Source organism: Rattus norvegicus, chromosome 15, assembly GCF_021556685.1.
Source record: "Rattus norvegicus strain SHRSP/BbbUtx chromosome 15, alternate assembly SHRSP_T2T, whole genome shotgun sequence".
Classification (NCBI taxonomy): Eukaryota; Metazoa; Chordata; class Mammalia; order Rodentia; family Muridae; genus Rattus; species Rattus norvegicus.
The window spans coordinates 35426694-35447985 of NC_141548.1; the positions used below are offsets into that span (position 1 = coordinate 35426694).

Sequence of the window (21292 nt, forward strand, 5' to 3'; positions counted from 1 at the left end):
TGTTTGATTCCTGAAACTTTACAGACATAAAACTAGCCAGCACAGGTGCCCACAACTAGGATTTTTTCCCCTCCCCTACAGGTCAGTTGTGGCTCTGCCCAAGGACTAGATAGAGCGGCTTGTGCCTGGAAAAAGAAGTGTGCAGTGGAGAAGCTGGTCAGTGTGGGAGTGGGGTATGTGACATGTGTTGGCCATCTGACGTTCTTTTGGTCGAAGAAAGATATCCTTTCCCAGAGAGGGGGGCGCCTCCCCCTCCTCCTCCTCTTCTTCTTCCTCCTCCTCCTTTTCCTCCTCTTCCTCCTCCTCTTCCTCTTTCCTCTCCTCTTTCTTCTTTTTTCCAATTTTAACATGATTGTAGGTCTCAAAAGTTACCAAACCACCAGAGTGATCTTGTGTACCCTTAACTCATTTCCTGTGAAGGGGTAAAGTACAGAAACTGCCAACATGGCCGCTCCATTAGGGGAAAGATTTTTACTATGGGTAAGAGAGGATATATGAAGGGGGCACCCAGGGGAGTCCAGAGGAAAGGAAAGCAGACTGGGCATGATCAGGGCTGGAGAAACAGAAGACAATGGAGTTAGTAAGAGATAAAACATAGGCAGACAGCACGAGACAAGAGCAGAGAACAAAAGTACCAAGACAGGGAGAGATGGGGTGGACAAACCACGTGGATTATACAGAGGATGAGTAGCAGGGGAGGAGGGGCTCCTTTTGGGGAGGGAAAGCTGGTTTCACAAGGTCCTGAGGAAAGCGTGCTTTTATCTAAGCACCAGAAATCCTTCCATAGTCCAGCTAGAGCTCACTTCTTGATATATGGACGGAAGGCCTGAGACCTAGCACCCAGAAAGAAGTATATTGGCTAACTATAGTGTGATGACACTGTCTCTGTGCTTGGACGCCACAGGCAGATTCACGTGCACCATGTAATGTGATCACAGGATTTGTGAAATTGCTACCACAGGAGGACGGAACATTCCAGTACCAGAGAGAAGGCCCCTCCATGGCCACACTCAGCCTTCTTGCCATGCCCACACTGAACCCAGCATTGCTATGCTGTTCTCCATTTTCAAGTACTGTGGTAGAAAACAAGGAGTGTGGACATTTCTACTTAGCATGACGTCCCTTAAGAGCTCTCCAAATTCTATGTATCCGTGCTTTTGTTTGGAAAAATCTTGCTGGGCTCAAACTTACAATCCTCCTGCCTCAACCTCCCTAGTGCTGAATAGTCTCCTAGAGCATGGAAGGATATAAATACCTGTAACGGCAAGGTTCCAGCACACCCCAGCTCTGTTGCTTGGTTATTGTACTGGCTGGTTTTGTATGCCAACTTGACACAAGCTGGAGCTATCACAGAGAAAAGAAATGCTTCCATGAGACCCAGTTGTAAGGCATTTTCTTAACTAGCGATCAAGGGGGGTTGGATCCAGCCCATTGTGGGTGGTGCCATCCCTGGTCTGGTGGACTTGGGTTCTATAAGAAAGCAAACTGAGCAAGCCAGGGGAAGCAATCTAGTAAGCACCACCCCTCCATGGCCTCTGCATCAGCTCCTGCTTCCTGCCCTGTGTGAGTTCCAGTCCTGACTTCCTTTGGTGATGAACAGCAACATGGCAGTGTAAGCTGAATAAACCCTTTCCTCCCCAACTTGCTTCTTGGTCCTGATGTTTGTGCGGGAGTAGGAACCCTGACTAAGACAGTTATGAAGTTTGGCTTGGCACTGCCAGCCCTTTCCCAGTCTGGAGTGAGGTGCCAGATGCTGGGACATCAGTGCTACATTCAACAGAGCTTTCAGAGCGGGAGGGGAGGCGGGACGCAGGAGGAGTGGGAATGCTGGCCGAGGACCAACCTGCTTCAAGGAGGCAGGTACCTGAGGAGCTTCCAGAACTCAGTCCACTGGGCAGGCAGAAGCCGCCATTGCTTTCACGCGCTGAACAATTAGACAGCTTCCAACATTTTTCTTCACTCAGACCTGAGTTGGTGTAAGAATCTCATAGAATCAGCAATGAGAAGTTTTATTTTATTTTGAAAAATAAGCCATGGGAGTCCCAGTCGTGGCAGAGCGAGGGAGAGGTCACGACGTTCAACAGGAAGAGAACTGGGAAATGGATGTGGGGCCCTCACTGGAACTGCTGTCATGTGACTCTAGGTTTCACAGTCCAGCCCGGAGTCATAGTTCGTATAACAGCGGAACTCATTGGCCAAGTTTCGGGAATGTTCTGGAATAAACTTGCACACCTTCACACCCAGGAGCTGAGCTGCCTGCTCCTCCATGATGGCGCCTGCAAAGAACAGACCAAGTGAGCTGAGAGTCAGACCCTAAGCACGGCTCATCTGAGCTGCGAGAGGGCCCTAGACGAAGACCTGGAATATCTGGGGACGCTCCTACTGCACACAGGACATAGTCTTGATAATCCTCTTTACTTCCTCTAACGTGTTTGCAAAGTGTGTACTTGCCCCACTTTTTTTTTTAAAGATTTATTTATTTATTATATATAAGTATACTGTAGCTGTCTTCAGACACACCATGTGGTTGCTGGGATTTGAACTCAGGACCTCTGAAAGAGCAGTCAGTGCTCTTAACCACTGAGCCATCTCTCCAGCTCCTTTCCCTACTTCTTTCTCTTGTGGACATGTGTGTGTTGTGGGGTGCACAGAAGTTCCATGTGCATGTATGTACCCATAATAATGGTGGCTAGGCAAAAGGAATATCTAACATGGATCCACATGTGCACAGGCCAGACCATGTTAAACACTTCATGTGAGCTACATCACTCAATTCACAATGGCCCTCTGGGGCACAGAGGTCATATAACTTGGTTAAGGTCATGTGGTAAGTGGCAGACTCAGGATTCCGTTCCAAGATCTCTGGGAACTCTTAAACCCAGCACCCGACAGAGGCTCTGAGAGGACGTGAAGGTGGTATCTACCTGTGCACAGCAGAATCTTGCCCTGAGTCAGGAACTGGATGGTTTCGGATGTCTTCCTGAGACACTCCTCAGACAGGTAAGGAGGGTCTGCAACCACAATGTCAAAGCTATGCGGGGCGACTCCCTCAGGCAAGTCCAGTGGATTATTGTAGTCATAGAAGATAAACTCATCCCCATATATGGCGAATCTTCTGTCGTATTCAAAGATGTATACAGAGATGTCTTCCCTACGAAGCTCCCGGAGCTTCTGGTACACACTGGGTGCGCTCACACATGCAATTCTGGAAGCAAGCGCATAGCGTGAGGTCAAGAACGGTGGAAATAATAACTTCTTAAAAGTCTCTGTGCTCAGGAATTGTTTGTTCTCATTCTAGGAAAAAGGTATTTTAATTCGGTTCCACTTAAAGCTTCAGTACCCCACATTAACCATAATTCCACATACAGGGAGCTCACAAGCATTCAGTTGTCCACGAGCTGTACCGCCATATACTGCACCTGCATCCGTGGGAACTCTGACATGTTTTACTGTGTGTATTTGTGACTTTGCATCTGATCCTTTCCCAAAACAACTAAGATGCAATATGTTTTTCCCTAAAGGCAGACCCTATGAGTTTAAGGTTGTCTCTGTTGAAGACATCATACATAAGGGCCCAGTACGTCTCCTGAAGCCTTGCCACCTTAAGCCGAGTGGTTTCCAGCGGGTGAGGCTTTGGCAAGGCTGCCCCGTACACTTTGCAGGCCGTTTGTCTGTCAGTTCACACGATTGCTAGAGCATCAAGTGCAGTGCCCGTTTTTTATATTAGATGAAATTACACCAAAGATCTCAAGCTTTCTTCCAAATGTCCGTGTTTGTAAACAACGTTTATTACAGATGCTCAAATTTCAAGTTTTCTTGGTGAGAGCCACAAATACATTGGACACAAGAATGGAAACACTAGAAACCCATGCTGTATGTAAAAGCCACTAATAACAGAATTCAGTTGAACATTGACAGCTCCCATTTTTGATCTTAGTTCCTTAGGTCCAAAAAAAAAAAAAAAACCCACTGAATATTAAGTGTAGGGTTTATAAACTCACCAGCTCTACCCTAGAGAGGAACTCTAAAGATGTCTTTCTTGCTGATACAGACACCAAAATTCCCTTGAACAAAGTAAGCTCACATTCTCCTGAAGGAAGTAATGGTGTGAGTAAGTGTTAGCAATGTTTAAAGAAAACTTTACAGGCTTCACTTCTGAGGAGCCTAGTGTCTAAAATGTCTGACTCCAGCCAGGCATGGTGGCTCACACCTTTAATCTCAGCACCTGGGAAGCAGAAGCAGGAGAATCTCAGTGAGTTTGAGGTTAGCCTGGTCTACAGAGAAGTTCCAGGACAACCAGGGCTGTTATACAGAGAAACCCTGTCTCCCAAAACCAAACCAAACCAAACCAAAAAAGCCCATGTAACTCACAAGGCTGAGGCTGAAAGAATAAACGTATATTTATGGAAAAAAATATGAAAAGTATCAAGGACACATTATGATCGGAGTTACACGTGGCTGACCCAACACCTGAATGCACCGATTCCTATTTCAGGGTGACCCCAGCCCAATCTAAGGCGTTTTTGTTTGTTTGTTTGAGATGGGATCGCATGTGTTCCAGGTTAGTCTCAAACTCACTACGTAGCTGTAGTGACATTGAACTTCTGATCCCCCTGCCTGCACCTCCTGAGTGCTGGGGTTACAGGGATGACACCGCCCCTGCTTTCATGGGTGCAGAGCTCTAGGTGACTCCTGGGAGAGGACTGGGCCCTAGAGACTACAAGGAAGACAGGCTAGACTTTCTAGCTTTTTCTCTCTATCTCTTTTATAACGTCTAGATGTGTGTTATATGCATGTATTGCCAACTTAAAAAGACTTAAGGGCCAGAGAGAGATGGCCCCACAGGTAAAGTTTTGCTGGGAAATGTGATGACCTTATTTTGCATGCCTGGAACCCATGTAAAGTAGAAGATGGGATGGACACCCAAGGCTGTCCCCTGGCCTCCTTGTGTGTGCACTGCATTTGTCTTAACAGAAACGACAGTGGAGACTTCAAAACTAATACTGACACAAAAACAAATATACACACATCACATATAAACAGCACAGACAGAAACAAGTATGTCTTGAAAAGGAGTTAATTTTAAACTTAGGCTTTTAAAATAAGATATGTTTCTTCCTCCTTTTTCTTTTTAAAGACGTAAAATATTTTTACTTTATGTGTAGGCGTGTTTTCTGTGCACCACATGCACACCTAGTGCCCATGGAGGCCAGAGAAGGCACTGGATCCTCTCCAACTGGAGTTACAGACAGCTATGAGCTGCCGTGTGGGTGCTGGTTTGAACCCAGGCCCTCTGAAAGACCAGCCAGTGCTTTCAAATTAACAGTGAAGCATTTCTCTAGCCCCTCTTGTTTTCTATGTATGTATGTATGTATGTATGTATGTATGTATGCATGCATGCATGCATGCATGCATGTGGGTGTGTATGTGGATTTGTATACACAAATGCATATATCGTCTTCAGAGGCCATTAGAGAATGTCAGGCCTTTGGAACTGGAGTTACAGGTAGCTGTGAGCTACCATATCAGTGCCTAGAACTTGATGCAGCGCCTCTGCAAGAGCAGCTAACACTCCTACCTATCTCTCCAACCTGACACGCTTCTTCCAGAGGCTGTGAGGGCTTCATCTGTGAAGTACTCATGCAGCAGACAGTACCCTCCTGTGGTTATGGGTTGTGCCTGGGAGGATATGAGCACCCTTGTACAATGCCTTTGCACTGGGCAGAAGGAGCCTTGCGGCAGGAGAGAATTCTGCTCCTCGTGAAAACAAGTAGAGGTCTGCAGGTAGTAGAGCCAGAGGACTGCACGCAAATACATGGCCAGTCCCTGTGCGCTGACTTCACCCAGGTGCCGGGCTCCTCTCTGGCCTCAGTGGCAACTTTCCTATGCAGAGAATAAGCCCTATGTGGGAGATCTATATATACCACCGTCCCTCCTCCCAGTGCTCAGGGATCACTGGGCACAGGGAAAGAAGACTGGCAGAGCCACGGATGGTGCAAGCAAAGTGGTTTCTGAACACAGAGGGCAGTTAGGCACACATTCACAGCATTTGAGACAGCATGCCCAAAACCTGTGCAGGGAGCTGGGTGTGGTGGCTGATACCTCTGTGAGTTCAAAGCCAGCCTGGCCTACACATTGAATTTCAGGACAGCCAGGGCTTCACAGTGAGATGCCGACTCAAAACATAACAAACAACAAAGAGGCCTGTGCAGGTTCAGACCAGACGAAACTCCAGCACAGAGCGGGAGGGGGAGCACCACGTCCCAGCTCTAGCTAAGGGGCTGACCGCTGCTGGAAAGGGAGTGCCAGCTTTCTTTAAGGCTACAACCCCTAGTGGTTGAGCACACCCCAGTGAAGGCCATATTTCATACAAACTGTACCTGATGGCTTAAAAAAGAGAAGAAGGCATAAGGTGGGTAGACGGGGATGGGGATGGGGTTATGCCTGGGAGGAGTAGGGTAGTGAATATAATCAAAACGTATTGTACAAAATCCTCAAAGAACTAATGAAAATAAACTAAAACGAACACCCAAACTAAAATCCAAGAAAACGGAGAGTGTAAGAGGCCTGACCACGGCAGTGGTGCCATGAGGCACAGCAGAGGGGCACACAGTAGCGGCCACTACATGCTGCCTACAGGGCACCATGACTCCTACAAACACCAACTCTCCTTTCAGGAAAAAAGGTGTCAGGTTTGGTGGTATACACCCAACATCCAAGCACTTGGGGAGGGAGAGGCAAGAAGATGAAGCTCTCGTTAAATAAGAGAAAAAATTGTGTCCAATTAATATGCAGTGGTGAAACTAATAATTAATGGGAAAATCCAATATATCTAAGAAAACACGGCTGTAGTTTGAACCTCAATTGCCCTATAGAGGTAGGCCCTTGGTCTCGGGCTGTGAGAGAAGCTGGCACTTGCTTCCTTGATGCCTCTGCTATAAGCCCTGCTTCCAAAGGCCAACTCGCCATGACCAAAGCCCCCTGAAGGAGCCCATACCTCAAGCATTTATCAGCGGCTGAAAGCCAGCAAGCTAAGGAAAAACAAGTAAAAACAGAAACGCATAAATTGCTGAGAGCAAAGGGAGCAGAGTGGAGAACTGAAGAGCAGACAAACGGGTGGCAGATGGGTGACAGACAGGTGGCGGTTGGCTCAGTTGGCCTGGCACTGGCAGCCAGGGGAGCTGGGCTGTCCCTGTCCTACGTCGTTGAAGCATCCCCAAGGGGCTCGGGTTATCACAGACCCTGGAAACTCAAGACCTGGGTGAAACGGTGGGGCTAAAAGCAGAAGTTGTCGAGAATCTATTTAAGAAACTGCTTGTTCCCAGGGTTCTCTTTCACATCCCCGTGTCCTGAGGTAACTGGAGAGACCTGGAGGAATGTTCTCTGGCTTGGATGCTGGGTAGGGAAATGCTCAGCAAGACAACAGAGTGGCACCCTGTGGGAATTAGAAGAGGGTGAGATGTAGCCCGTGGAAGAGCAGCTAAGCAAGGCTCTGGGCTCCACCCCAGCTCCAGAGCAGGGAAGGGTCTAGAACACCAGCACCAGATGTCTGTAACCTCTGGCAGGAATTAGGGGAATCCTGCCTGGCCCTCCAGCTACACTCTCTGGGAAATAGCTCACCCTGATCTCCTCACTACAGATACCACAGCAGGAAAAGGGACTGGTAGGGCGGCTACCTGGTAGACCCTGAAATAACTGCCCAGTGCAGGCCAAACAGAATGAACACATGAGGTCCACCCTTAGGCTTAACAAGGGGCCTACCCACCCTTAGGTGAAGGAAGAGGCAGGGCTCAACAAAGGTACCAGGAGAATACCTAACGTCCAATAGATACCAATAATCAATAAACGGGAAACGTTACTTCACCATCGACTGAAAGGGTGTGCAGGAAGGAGGCACTGCTCAGGAGCTGAACGTTTAGCATCCAGTCAGGGTGTTCTCTTGAGGGAGAAGTGGACACTTTAGTACAGGGATATAGCCGGAGGAAGCAGTCACAGAGGACAGTGGGGAGGATGACAGGATCATGTCCCATCCTCAAGTAACAGAAGTTCCAGGACAAGGAATAGAAAGCAAACACACATGCACGTGCAGAAGCAAGCAAGCAAGCACGCATGCACACGCGCGCGCGCACACACACACACACACACACACACACACACACACACCAGCAGCAGTGATGGGGGAAATCAAAGAAATAATTTAAGACATCCTCAAATCAAACAAGAATGAAAGGGCTACTTTGGGGCTCCCTAGGGTCAGTGCCACAGAGGAAAGTTACAAATCAAGACATTGAAAACCAGGAATTAAGAGAAAGCTCTACACGTGCCGTGGATAGGGATGGAGGAAGCACATTTTCTTTACTCAAAATGGTGCTGGATTTCCTTCCTTTTTGAATGTTGGGTTTTGTTTTTGGTTGTTTGTTGTTTCCAGACAGGGTTTCTCTGTGTGCCCCTGGCTGTCTTGGAACTCTCTCTGTAGACCTGGCCAGCCTTGAGATCTGCCTGCCTCTGCCTTCCCAGTGCCCGGCTTGACTGTTGGGTTTCTTAACAGTGACAACATTTTCAAAAACCAGAATTAGACACTCATCAAAACCAGTATAGTTCAGAGAAAGAAGAAATCAAAACCATTTTCTGACAAGTTCACCCCTGTACACCTCTTTTGTGGAAGCCATGGGTGTGACCCACTTAGATGAGGCTATAAACCAGGGACTGGGGCATAGGAAATGTGTAACCTAGAGTGTAAGTGTCTGAAGACCCCAGCATGCTGGCCAGAGTCCTCAGGAAACAGAGAGAGAGGGGCGGCCCTAGAAATATATTTTTCTCCTTAAGAAGTTGAGGATGTAGCCTGCTCTAGCGTCTATAAAGGGTAACCTGAGCTACACAAGTCAGAAAGAAGGGTGTGTGTGTGTGTGTGTGTGTGTGTGTGTGTGTGTGTGTGTGTAAGACAGGCTACAGTGAATAGATTTCCTAGTGTACTCTATACTTAGCAGGGAACATCTGGTTTTTTTGTTTTCTGAGACAGGGTTTCCCTGTGTATCTATCCTTGGCTGTTTTGGAACTCACTCTGTAGAACAGCCTAGCCTCAGACTCACAGAGATCCGCCTGCCTCTGCCTCACCACTGCCTCGCTATGGAGTAGTTCTTAGTGAGCCATGAGCGGTAACCATGTGACATTTACATACTGTAATTCAGACTTTGAAGAAACTATCTCCTTTAGGAAGAACATTCAAAATATCCATTTATACGCCCGTGCCTCTAAGTGACACGATTGTGTCTCCATGCGTCCCTCAAAAAGAGAAAAAGAAACACAACTTAAATCTCACCTGCCGCCTTCTCCCACAGCATTGATGGCTTCCTGTGCAAGTCTCAAAGCAGTGTCCTGACTGTACCAGAACTGGCTCAGCTGCTGTAACGGGCAGATGACACCATCTCAGAATTCACAGACTTCTCTCAACCCACCCTCAGCTGCTGTACAGACATTTGGCTTGCCATCAGTTCACGTTTCTCCTATGTTAAGATCGCACAGTTCCCAGTACATCAACAGAGTCCTCACCCTGAAAGCAAGGTCTGCTGATATCACAGAGCTAACACCACCAGTCCATGCTCCCTGATGGCAGAAGGAACCCCGCCTGAACCAGATTCGGCTTCTAGAGTGGAGCAGATCCAGGCAGAGGCAGAGCAGGCTGAAGACCACTGCGGCTGGTCAGTGCTTTCCACGGCTTCCCCTATTCTTCACCTCCCCCACGTTACTTATGGTTGGGTTGTGACTGCTTTAGTTTTGCTGGCTTCTTTTGATTTATTTATTTAATTTATATGAGTACACTGTAGCTGTCTTCAGACACACCAGAAGAGGGCATGGGATCCCATAACAGATGGTTATGAGCCACCATGTGGTTGCTGGGAATTGGACTCAGGACCTCTGGAAGAGCAGTCAGTGCTCTTAACCACTGAGCCATCTCTCCAGCCCCTGGTTTTGATGTTTTGTTTCATCCTGACTGGTGACTTTCCTTAAACTTCAGGCAGTCCTTACTTATGTATTCATTTTATAAGTGAAGGGTGGTGCTAATGTGAAGAGAAGCAGTCTGGTTTTCCTCTGTGCTCAGCCCATCTTTCCACCTCTTCCCCCAGCAAGACCTAGCTGTCATGCAGTCTTTGATTTAAAAATCTGTCCAGGGTCTGAGGACGTGGGTCACAGTGTTTGCCTGGCATACATGGGGCTCTACGCTCTAGACAATTACTTTTAAAGTAATGAAAATCTGTCAAGGATACAACAAGCCAAGAGCTTGTCATGTGAAGAACAGGTTACAAAGGTGCAGTGTGCACACACTCAGTGGGATGGGCTAAAGGTGCAGTGCACACACTCAATGGGATGGGCTAAAGGTGCAGTGCACACACAGTGGGATGGGCTAAAGGTGCAGTGCACACACTCAATGGGATGGGCTAAAGGTGCAGTGCACACACAGTGGGATGGGCTAAAGGTGCAGTGCGCACTCAGTGGGCTGTGGTCCATCCAGAGTAGCCCAGGTACTGACATGCTACATTGTAGACAAGCCTTGGAAACGCTGAGAAAAAAATCAGATGCAAAATCCTACACATCCGTGTCATGTGATTCCATTGCTGTGAGATGCTCAGAAGAGGCAATAGAACAAGAACATAAAGTCTGTTAGGTTGCCAAGCAATGGAGGACAGCAGAATGAGGCCCCTGATAGCTAAGCGGGGAGAGTAGGTTGCCTCCTGAGGCAATGAAATATTCTGATGGGCTGGAGAGGGCTCAGCGGTTAAGACCCTCTGTTGCCCTTACAGATACCCTGGGCTCCTTTCCAGCACCCACACGGCGGCTCTCTACCATCTTCGACTTCAGTTCCAGGCCATCCCATGCCCTCTCCTGACCTTCTTGGGCACCAGACGTGCACATGGCACGCATATATACATGCATGCAGGCAAACACTCACAGTTCCTCAGCTGATGAGTACATGTAGAGGTTAACCCACAGTCTCGCATACAGACATGCCTTGTCCCTTAATAAGCTAATTTTATGTCACCAACTTTACCATCATTTGTTTCCTTACCCTAGATCATAAATACTGTACCTTCTTAATGTTTTCTATAATTTTTACGTTTAACACTTCAATCCATGTAGACTCTAGTTCTGGGCGCAGAGAGCGAGGACTGAAGTGTGTTAAGGGCAATGCAGCACCGATACCTGCTGCCACTCTGGATGGATTTTTTTCCTGGCAAATATCTTTATCCCCTGAGCTGGGCCTCTACCCCAGCGTCTGCACTGAGGCCCTTACATTTGTCCTCACAGTGCCTATCACAGCAGCCATCGCTCCTGCCTTAGAATACTCTGCTTTGTTTACCTTGTCCTGTCCTTGTTTATTAACTCCTGTTATTTTTGGAGGTTTATTTGTATGTGTGTGTGCGCTCTTGGAGGCCAGAAGAGGGTGTTTATGTGTGCCAGAGTTGTGAGCAGTTGTGAGCCGCCTCGTGTCTCTCTAGCCCAGTGTTTTGGTGTCATTAGCATTAAATCGCTATTTGGAAATGGGGCTTACAGCTCAGGCTGGGCTGAAACTTACCATGTTGCCCAGACTGATGTCAAGCTCACAGCCATTCTTCTGCCTCAGCCCCTCGGAAAGCTGACGGACGTCACAGGTGTGAGCTATCAGGCCTGGCTAAATGTTTTTCTTCTTCCTTTGGACTCCTGAAATTAAATTCGGTGCCTTGTATGTGGTAGGTTTATCTGGAAGGGTTTACTAATCAGTGCTTGTATTACTCAAAACAAGGCAGCCTTCAAAATTACGACAACTAAATTTGCTATTCAAAGTAACAAATAGTATGAAAGTACGCAGAGTTCTTTAAATCAGTAATGTTTTCTGACTAAGGAAACCAGGATTCTTATGTATTTCACATTTAGCTTGCACGGCATTGGCTGAATATTTACTTGTAAACACAAGCTTCACAATGTTTCCGAAGGCAGGGCGTGCATGTGCCCTTTCATGAATGCATGAATTCATGTCTGTATCTACTTAGATTCTCCGTGGATGGCTGGGGGAACGCTCCTGGGCAGGAGACATTACGGAGCCTCATTTCACTGCATCACAGAGGTGGGGACAGCTGACTCACAAGAGCTGTCTGCAGGGAGGCTGCACTGCTGTCCAGGTTTCAGAAGGCACCTCCCTAGAGCTCACAGCCACCTTCCTGGGTTCACATCTTCCTTGCTAGGGAAGAGCTCACGCCTTCTTTCCTTTCTTTACTTGCTAAAGCTAAGCTTTCTGTTGGGAGGAGGTGCTGCAAGTCTAAAATATATTTCTCTGTTCTCACACCAGACTGGCAACTTAGCTGAATACAATTTTTATCAGACTGTTCGCAGCATTTTAGATTTATAATTTCCTTCCTTCCTTCCTTCCTTCCTTCCTTCCTTCCTTCCTTTCTCCCTCCCTCCCTCCCTTCCTTCCTTCCTTTACCTATTTTTTATCTTTTATTTTGGGACAGAGCCCTAGCTGGCCCGGAACTCAGAGATCCACCTGCTTCGGCCTCCCCAGTGCTGGGATTAAGGCAGCCACCATCACAGCCAGCAATTCCAGTTTCTTTTCCAGGTTGGGTGGTAGTGATGAGACTGGCTGGCCTCCGTCTTGCTGTGCTGCTGAGGATACCCGTGCACTACTGACCCCTCTGCCTCCCCCTCCTGTGTGCTAGGTAACAGACAGGTCCCATTGTAGCCTGCTAGAGTCCTAGTTTCTACTCAGGTTACTGAGAAGGGCAATGTGGCTCTGATCCCAAGGCTCTCAGAAGACCTGCTCTTCCTCAGGAAGGTATAAGGATCTTTTGTACGTGGCACGTGTCTGTGTGACATTGGGATCTCCTTCTGTCACCTCTCGCCTTACTATTATTTCTCTGACGAAGCTCTCACTAACCCTAGAGCTCATCCATGCGGTTGGATTAGCCGGCTGTAGGCTAGGATCCTCCCTCCTCCTGGATTTTCCTTACTAGCATACCCAGAATTCTCTTGTGTCTCTGTGTGCCTGGATGGATGTGTGTGCATTGCTAGGTTTGGGACACAGGAATACATGTATGGAATATGTGCTAAGCAGTGGTCTACCAATGAGCTACATTCCCAGTCGTTGGTTATTAGTTTTTTAAGATGGGGGTGGGGGTCTTGTGGTATAATTCAAGCCAAGCTTGCTGGGGAACAGTGGATAAGGCTGTGCCACAGCCTTGATCTAATGATCCTCCTGCCTCAGCCTCCTGAGTGCTGGAATTAAAAATAAAAATCATCAAGGGAAGAATAAGTCAGGGGCCATGTCTGGGGAATCGTACAGCTCTGACTGACTAGCAATCAGATTGCTTCTTTATACAGGTTTCGCAGAACAAAGACAGACTAATGCTTACCCAAGTAGTGTAAATTATATGTTTGTCTTTGGATATGTGTTTGATTTTTCATACATGTCCAGGTGGACCTGAGGCTGTTGGATCCTCCTGTCTCTGTCTCCTGGGATTGCAGGCATGCACCATTGGCTGCACCGTGCCTACTTTTTATAAGGCTACAAAATACAAAATGTATAAAACTAGAAATTAACCTATTCTTAAAAATTCTCTCACCAACTTTCCATCATATGCTCAGGTTCAGCTACCCCTTTTACTGAAATGATGCATCTTTTTCCACACAAAACCAGCTGGGTTCCATGAAAAGCAATAGGGTGTGCCTTGTGGACAGGACAGTACCGTCCCCACTACCTGCAAAACCCCTTCTCTGATCACCAGTCAGCTGGTCAGAGCCAGGAAAATCTGTGCATCCTGTCCTAGGCTGTCCATCTCCTGTCTGCCTTCTGTCCTTGCTCCCTGGAGCTCTGAGCTCCTGAGTGACAGCAGGTAGAGCGTTAGGCAACGGTGAGCGCCACACTGCTACTTCCCAACATGGATGCACTCACTTACCCAGTTCTCCTCTATCACCCCAACGTTGTATTTATCATCCCCTCCTGGGTTGATGGTTTGCTTCTGCTCAGCATAAAACTCCTGCAGAGCTGCTAAGGTGTGGGAAGAAAGCTGGGGTATGTCATCGTCTTCTGAATCGCTCATTTCACAAGGTGTCTGCGACCTGCAGTGCAAGAATATATGTGTATAGACTTGCTTCCTATGCCCGCCAAATAACAATGAGAATTTTTTTCCCTCTGAGACGGGGTTTCTCCAGGTAGCCCCGGGTGTTCTGGAACTTGCTCTGCTGACCAGGCCTCAAACTCACAGAGGTCCACCTGTCTGGGATTAAAAGCATTGCCCACCATTGCCTAATGAGAAGTGAATTTTAAACAGAAAGCATCGGTATTCAAAACCTTCTGGGGATGGAGGAATGGCTTAGCAGTGAAATCACTAGCTGTGCACCCCTGGTAACCTGAGGTCAGTCTCTGGAGTCCTTGTGAAAAAGCCGGATGAAGGCTGGAGAGATGGTCCCCACAGTCAAGAGCTCTCACTGACTGCCCTTAGCACCCACGGGGCAGTCCACAACCTTCTGGAACTCCAGTCCCAGAGGATCTGATGCCCGCTTCTGGCCTTTACTGGCACCGGGCGTGCATGTGGTGCACGGACATCTATAAAGGCAAATGCTCGCACACATAAAATGCAAATAAACCCAACCAACCAACCAAATGCGGTGGCTTGCATGACATCCCAGCCGTAGGACTGGTAAAAGATTGGAGGTAGCGATAGGAGGCGGACGTAGCAGAAACCCTGAAAGAAGGACGATTGCCAGGCACGGGGCACGCCCCTCTAATCCCAGCACTTGGGAGGCAGAGGCAGGTGGGTCTCTGAGTTTGGCCGAGTCTACATAGCTGGTTCTACGCCAGCCAGGGTTAGATGGAGACACGGTCTCAAAAAGCAAACAAACGAACAGACAGGACTGGGGAGGAACTCACTTCTGGAGAGTGGCTCTCACCTTCGCACATGCGTGGTGCCACGCCTATGTCCGTGTGAACACAGGATGAGCTCTAATAAAAGCTCTCTCATATTCTTCTCTCTCTTTCCTTCCTAGAGGGCTTTCAGGTGTTTTTCCTATTTATTTCTGCCTTGGTGCGCTTTCTCCATGTTTTACGGAGGTTCTTGGATCTGCAGAGTGTACAGTTTTGCATCAGATTTGATAAAAGGCCTTGGCTCTGCGTGTTCTGGGAATCAAACTCTGGGCAGCAGGCCTGTCCACGAGGAGCGTTACCCACTGAAGCATCTCAGCAGACCCTAGATTCATCTTGATACAGTTTTCACCTCTACAAACCGGAAGTCTGTTTCATGCCCATGCTTAATGGGTTTACTCTTTTCTTTACCTGCTTTCCCTTTTTATTTAGGTGTTTTGCCTTCACCTATGTCCATGCACCACATGCATGTCTGGTACCCAAAACCTTGAAAAACTTGTGTATACATAGCCTAGATGTTCCTTAACTTCTTAAACTGAGGGTTATGACCTCATACATGAGGTTCCATAGCTAAATGTGCACTAGGGGGCGGGGAGTGCTGGTATGAGGGAAAGGTTACTAGATGTGTAACGACCCTGGAAACTCAGCACCTAGTGAGTCTCAGGCTTTTTTACGTAGCACCGTGTTGCCCGTCACTACAGCCGTGGCTATGCGCACACAACACCAGGCATGGCATCAAGCCACACAGCACGTTCTGAACTGTGTTGACTGCACTGTACTCCGTTCTCCACTCTTACAGAAACAGCGAACCACAGAAAACAGCTGCTATTTTCCTACTGGCATTCCTGAGCACTTAGGTATCAAATGAGTGTTTTTAGATTGTACTGTTAGAACATTTGATTTTAAAAACTGTTGTTTGCGAGGCTGGAGAAATGGTTCAGCAGTTAAGAGCACATACTGTTCTTACAAAGGACCTGACTTTGGGTCCTAGCACCCACACTGGGAGGCTGATAATTGTCTAAAACTCCAGCTCCAAGGGATCCAGCGCCTTCTTCTGGCTTCCCAGGGCACTGCACACACCCACAAAAGCACACATAATTTTTTTAAAGATTTATTTATTATATATTACACTACACTATTATATTACAGTACACTGTCTTCAGACACACCAGAAGAGGGCATCAGATCATATTATAGATGGTTGTGAACTACCATGTGGCTGCTGGGATTTGAACTCAGGACCCCTGGAAGAGCAGTCAGTGCTCTTAGCCACTGAGCCATCTCTCCAGCTCAGGACACGTACTTTTTAAAAGTTGAAAATAAAATCTAAAAAATATGCTGTTGTAACTGGTCGCTTGAGTTTCATAAAAAGTCATTTAATGAATTTTGCCTTGGAATTGACATTCCTGAAGTGGCGCCAATGAGACACCTACCACTCACAGTACATACTTATTTTAAAATAAATTTATGGGGGGGTGGGGGGAGATAACTTAGTGGCTAAGAGCACTGGCTGCTCTTGCAGAGGACCCAGGCTTGTTTCCCAGCACCCACATGGTGGGTTACAGATGGTTATCTGTAACTCTAGCTTCAGGGGATCCAATGCCTTCTTCTGGGCTTAGCAGGCCCTTGGATGCACACGGCACACATATGTACATACATGTAAGCAAAACGCCTTAACACATCCAATAAAAAATAAAGAAAAATGTGGGGTTACTATCAGTAAATGTTTGATTATTTTATATGCCTATGTATAAATGGTGACCAAAAATGTCTTAGGTGAGGATCAGGAGTGTAAAAAGATTTTTATATATTGCTGTATTTTTTTATTCCCATTTATTTCCAGAAAAGGAGCTAAAATGTTAATTTTCATTTTGCATTCATAGCACTGTTGCCTATCATAGTTCGTTCTAAAAATCTATTTGTCCTATATATGTTATTTATATAGAAATATAAATAACATGTGAAGATAAAAAAGCACATAAAAGCCATAGATGGACTGGAGAGATGGCTCAGTGGTTAAGAGCACCAACTGCTCTTCCAGAGGTCGTGAGTTCAATTCCCAGCAACCACATGGTGGCTCACAACCATCTGTAATGGGATCTGATGCCCTCTTCGGGTATGGATAGAGACAGCTACAATGTACTTACATATAAATAAATAAACCTTTAAAAAAAAAAGCCATGGATTATCTGGTGGTTGTCTGTGTGTGTGAGAACTATGCTTGGTGAAGTCTAGTTACTAAGGTAGTGGTAGAAGACAGAAGTTCCTGTCATTGCTAACCATTGGGGGGTGGGGGCGGTCGGAGGAGTGAGAAATGTAGAAGACAGGGTCTCACTATGTAGCCCAGGCTCTCCTGGAACCATGTAGCTTAGGCTAGCCTCACACTCATGATCCTGTTGTCTCAGCTTCCTGAGATTAGTATGTGGTACTCTGTGTGGCTGTTTTTTTTTTTTTTTTTTTTTTTTTTTTTAAATCAAAGTAGGTTTGTGAAATTGTATTAAGCAGGTCTGAAAAGGACTGTCTTATATTTAACTGACCTGGAGTGTTTACCTGCTCATATTCTAGATCAGTGGTTCTTATGGGAGAGCCAGGAGTCACCATCTTCTAGGAGAAACACTTGCAAACATCTGGAAACATTTTCGGTTGTCATTCCCAAGGGCATTGCTGCCAACCATTGCATGAAGGTCAGCTACGGTGCCCAACTTCCTATAGTTTATCGGACAGCCCTCTACCCCAAAGATGTATCAAGGCTGAAATGTCCTTAGTGCAGAGGTCCCAGAGACAGAGAAATGCCAAGGTGGGGATGGCTCTACTACAGACGTGTGGCTCAGCATTGTGGGCAACAGGGAAGAACCTGGTCAGAAGTAAAGACACGGCAGTTTGCCTTGATGGGAAAGGACAGAAACAGGGTTACAGCAAGACGTACTACAGTGGGCAAAGTCTTCGTTTGTATAAAAAAAGTTCTATTTCCACACACGAAACCCACCAAAGCAGCAACAAACTAACAATGCTGTGTTTCCACAGAGTATCAAAGTACCTTCTCCAAGACATTTAGGTGAAGACAGTGTAACCCAGCAGAAAGAGAATGAACCGATGACTCATGCCAGAATCATTAGTAAACTGCAGGAAGGGTAGCTGTACTAGTAGGCGAATGGAAGCCTGTCAGGTATGCTCAGCCTGCAGCTCACAGACATACGCACCCAGGGTAACTAGAAATGAGATTGTCTTCAACTTGGTTGTTCCTGAGCATGAACTCTGTAGACGACATTTTGCAGTGTCAAAAGGCTGGACACGCCTGGTAGATATTCTCTAAGTAGTCTTATTGATTGGTTCAAGACAGGGTTTGTGTAGCCTTGGCTGTCCTAGAACCTGCTCTGTAGACCAGTCTGGCCTTAAACTCAGAGATCTGCCTGCCTATTGTGTGTTGGATTAAAGGCGTGCAGTGCCTAACACCCAGCTATAAAAATCTTTCTTGTGCTTTAATTTTTATACAAGTCTCTCTACCTGAGACAAGTCCTTCATTTTCTAAACACTGCTTATTTGGTTAATATTATTTATTATTTAAAGAAAGATTTTGGGTGTGGTGACACGGGACAAATGCAAGCACTAAGGATCAATGAGTTTGAGTTCGAGGCCAGCCTGGCTACAGTGAGACCATCTCAAAATAATAAATCCCACCGTGACTCACTCATGAGATAAAACTTCCACAGAGAAAGCAGGCCATAAACACACAGTATGGAAAATTTGGATGTACAGCCTAGCCAGCCAAACCCCAGGCCAAGGCTCGTGGCTTCCTCATGTCCGCGTATATATTCTCCCCGACCCCCGCAGTCTTCCCACATCAGGTTAAAGCATCATTCATTCCAACCGGATCACTAAGGACCTGTTTCCGGTTCAAGGTGTCCAAGTCCCCGGACCCCGCACAGACAAGCCCCTACTGGGAAAGTCTTAAAGGGTCAGTGTGGACCCGGCTCGGCCGCGGCAGTCTCCACCGACCCCACGTCGCAGTTCAGAACCCACCCGAAATTGCCCTAGGCCTTATGCCGCCCCTCTCCGCGCCCGCCACTCACCACTGACACATGCGCAGTCGGCACAATACGAGGAAAAAGAAAAAAAAAGGTGCGAGGGGCGGAGACCTCCGCGTAGGCGCTGAAGCCGACCGGAAGGAGGGGGCCAATGAGCATCTAGTCCCGCCCAGTCATCTTCCGGCTCCCACATTCGAGGTTTTAATTAGGTTGGGGTAGTCAGGCTGTTTGGTATCTAGGAGTCAATCTTACAATTGAATCACGGACTAAAACAATAAAGGATTCATAAAATTAAGGGGATTCAGAAAAACCTTTCAAACCCATTAGTCATTCAGAGCTTTCAGTGTTGAAGTCACAGATAGTATATGAACACATTTTACCAACCTATCGTGGTAGCTGGCATACAATAGAACTTTCGTTCAGCAGTTATCAAATCACATATGATTTTCCCTTTTTCCCCAAGGGTAGGCAAACTACATTATGTTCCTGCCGTTCTCTTTTCTCTTGATCAAATTATCTGACTAAGCAGCTTTAAATCACTGCTCAGCAGCTGATGCCGTTCAATTAAGCAACTTGCTAATGTTGGTTTAGACTTCATTTTGATTTCAGTTTCTCTGAACGAATGACTACTCTACTAAACCAAGTAGTTAAAATCAAGTGCAACTTATCAAAATGGCAAGAAAAAAAAAACAAATCAAAATGAGGAAACCACCCACTTTTATGACTTAAAGTGTTAAAGCAAACTATTTCGCACCTAATTTTTTAAAGTTTCAATTCCTTTTAAGTATGCATGCCTCAATGATTATCTTCATGTAGTCAATTAAATGCTATTTTTAAATATTAAAGTGTCAGAAGACACCAGAAAGCTCAACCCTTTTGTTTTGTTTTTTTCAAGATAGTGTTTCTTGATGTAGTTCTGGCTGGCTGGTACTCATTTTGTAGATCAGGCTGGCCTCAAGCTCACAAAGATCCACACGCAACCGCCTTGAAGATTTGGCATTAAAGGGGAATGCCGCCGCCGCCGCCGCCGCCGCCACCACCTATCTAAAACTGTTAGTTGGTGGCCACTTCATGCAATACATAAAAGTTAATAATTTCTCCACGAAACATATGCATTGTAATTAAATGCTTCTCACAAATCATAAAACTAGTATCAAAGACAAACTAGTCCTTATGGAAGCAAAAAACAAATTTTCAGTCAAACTGGATATAAAAGATGCGTTCAAGTCAATTTTAATTAAGGAAATCATTCCTTTTATATTTAGTAATGGTGCAGAGAGCCTATCATGAAAGATCTGTTAAGATAAGAAATATGTGGTCTTGAGGCCCCAGTGGTCAGAGGAGGCAGGTAATTCTCTGTTAAGTTTAAGGTTTGGACTGCACAACAAGTTCACGGAGAACAGGGCTACATATTAAGACCCTGTCTCATAAAAACAATAAACAAACAAACAGTCTTTCTTTTTCTTATTTATTTTTTGCCTTGGGACCAAGCTGAGTCTCCAGCTTTAACCTTTGAAGCAGAAAGGCAATCCCGCAATTCTTGGTCCTTTTAAAAAAATACATTTTTAAAAATAATATGACACATATTACTGAAACATAAACCCAGACTCCACCATTTGAAAGCTTTACCACAAAATTATTCAAATCACCCTAAGTACAAAGCAAAGGGAGCTCTCCAGAATCCCAGTCCCACAAGATACTAGACTGTATTGATCACACAAGTTAAAAATAATTGAAATGATTAATCAAATCAAAATAAGATTTGATAATGAACTAAGTTGTTGGCAGGAAAGTCAAGTTTGGGAATCAGATTTTTTTCTCTCAGAAACAACAGCATCAGGTCCATAGAAAGGCCTTGTTTTCAATGAGACCCTTCGACATCCAATGTAGCCAGTGTGACAGCATTCTGAGGTGAGGCATTTAAGGTGATGAAGCCTAAAGGCTCATCCTTCACTGATGACATTAGGCCCCTTCTAAAGGGACTGGACAGAAGGTGTTGTTCGAAGTCTTTCCCTCCCTCCCTCCCTCAGTTCAGGTGAAAAATCAAAAAGGCCTTCACTAGACATTAATGCCTTCATCTTGGACTTTCGGACCTCCAGAACCATGGGAAATACTGCTGTCAAGTAAATGAAGCCTTATAAGAAGTAACACGGAACTTAGTGAGCATCCAATACTATTTATCACTGTTTAAAAATCTCATTTTAGAAGGCTGGAGAAATGCCTTAGTGGGAATTGTTCTTCTAGAGGATAAATTCAGTTCCCTCTGGGTAACTCAATTCCTGAAACTCTGGCTCCATGGGATCTCATGTCCTTTTCTGTCTCCCAGACACCAAGCATGCACATGGTGCACGTATATTCATATCACCACTTACAT

At 46.2% G+C, this 21292-nt stretch overlaps 1 protein-coding gene across 4 annotated transcripts; it reads right to left on the reverse strand.

Annotated features, from left to right (window-relative positions):
* Nucleotides 1–1988: 1988 nt before the first annotated feature.
* On the reverse strand, nucleotides 1989–19068 carry Eef1akmt1 (EEF1A lysine methyltransferase 1). 4 transcript variants are annotated; one of them, XM_087585254.1, is made up of 7 exons: nucleotides 18964–18992; nucleotides 14923–15092; nucleotides 13929–14091; nucleotides 11573–11697; nucleotides 9320–9402; nucleotides 2925–3205; nucleotides 1994–2276 (listed from the first exon to the last, which is right to left on the reverse strand). In XM_087585254.1, exons 4-7 carry the CDS (start codon nucleotides 11573–11575, stop codon nucleotides 2140–2142), a joined length of 504 nt encoding a protein of 167 aa, XP_087441380.1. In that variant the 5' UTR covers nucleotides 11576–11697; nucleotides 13929–14091; nucleotides 14923–15092; nucleotides 18964–18992; the 3' UTR covers nucleotides 1994–2139. The 4 variants fall into 4 exon arrangements, with proteins under 4 accessions (NP_001128462.1, NP_001380751.1, XP_087441380.1 ...); NM_001134990.3 differs by lacking the exon at nucleotides 11573–11697 and having other exon boundaries at nucleotides 1989–2276; nucleotides 18964–19068; XM_087585253.1 differs by lacking the exon at nucleotides 14923–15092.
* Nucleotides 19069–21292: the final 2224 nt, after the last annotated feature.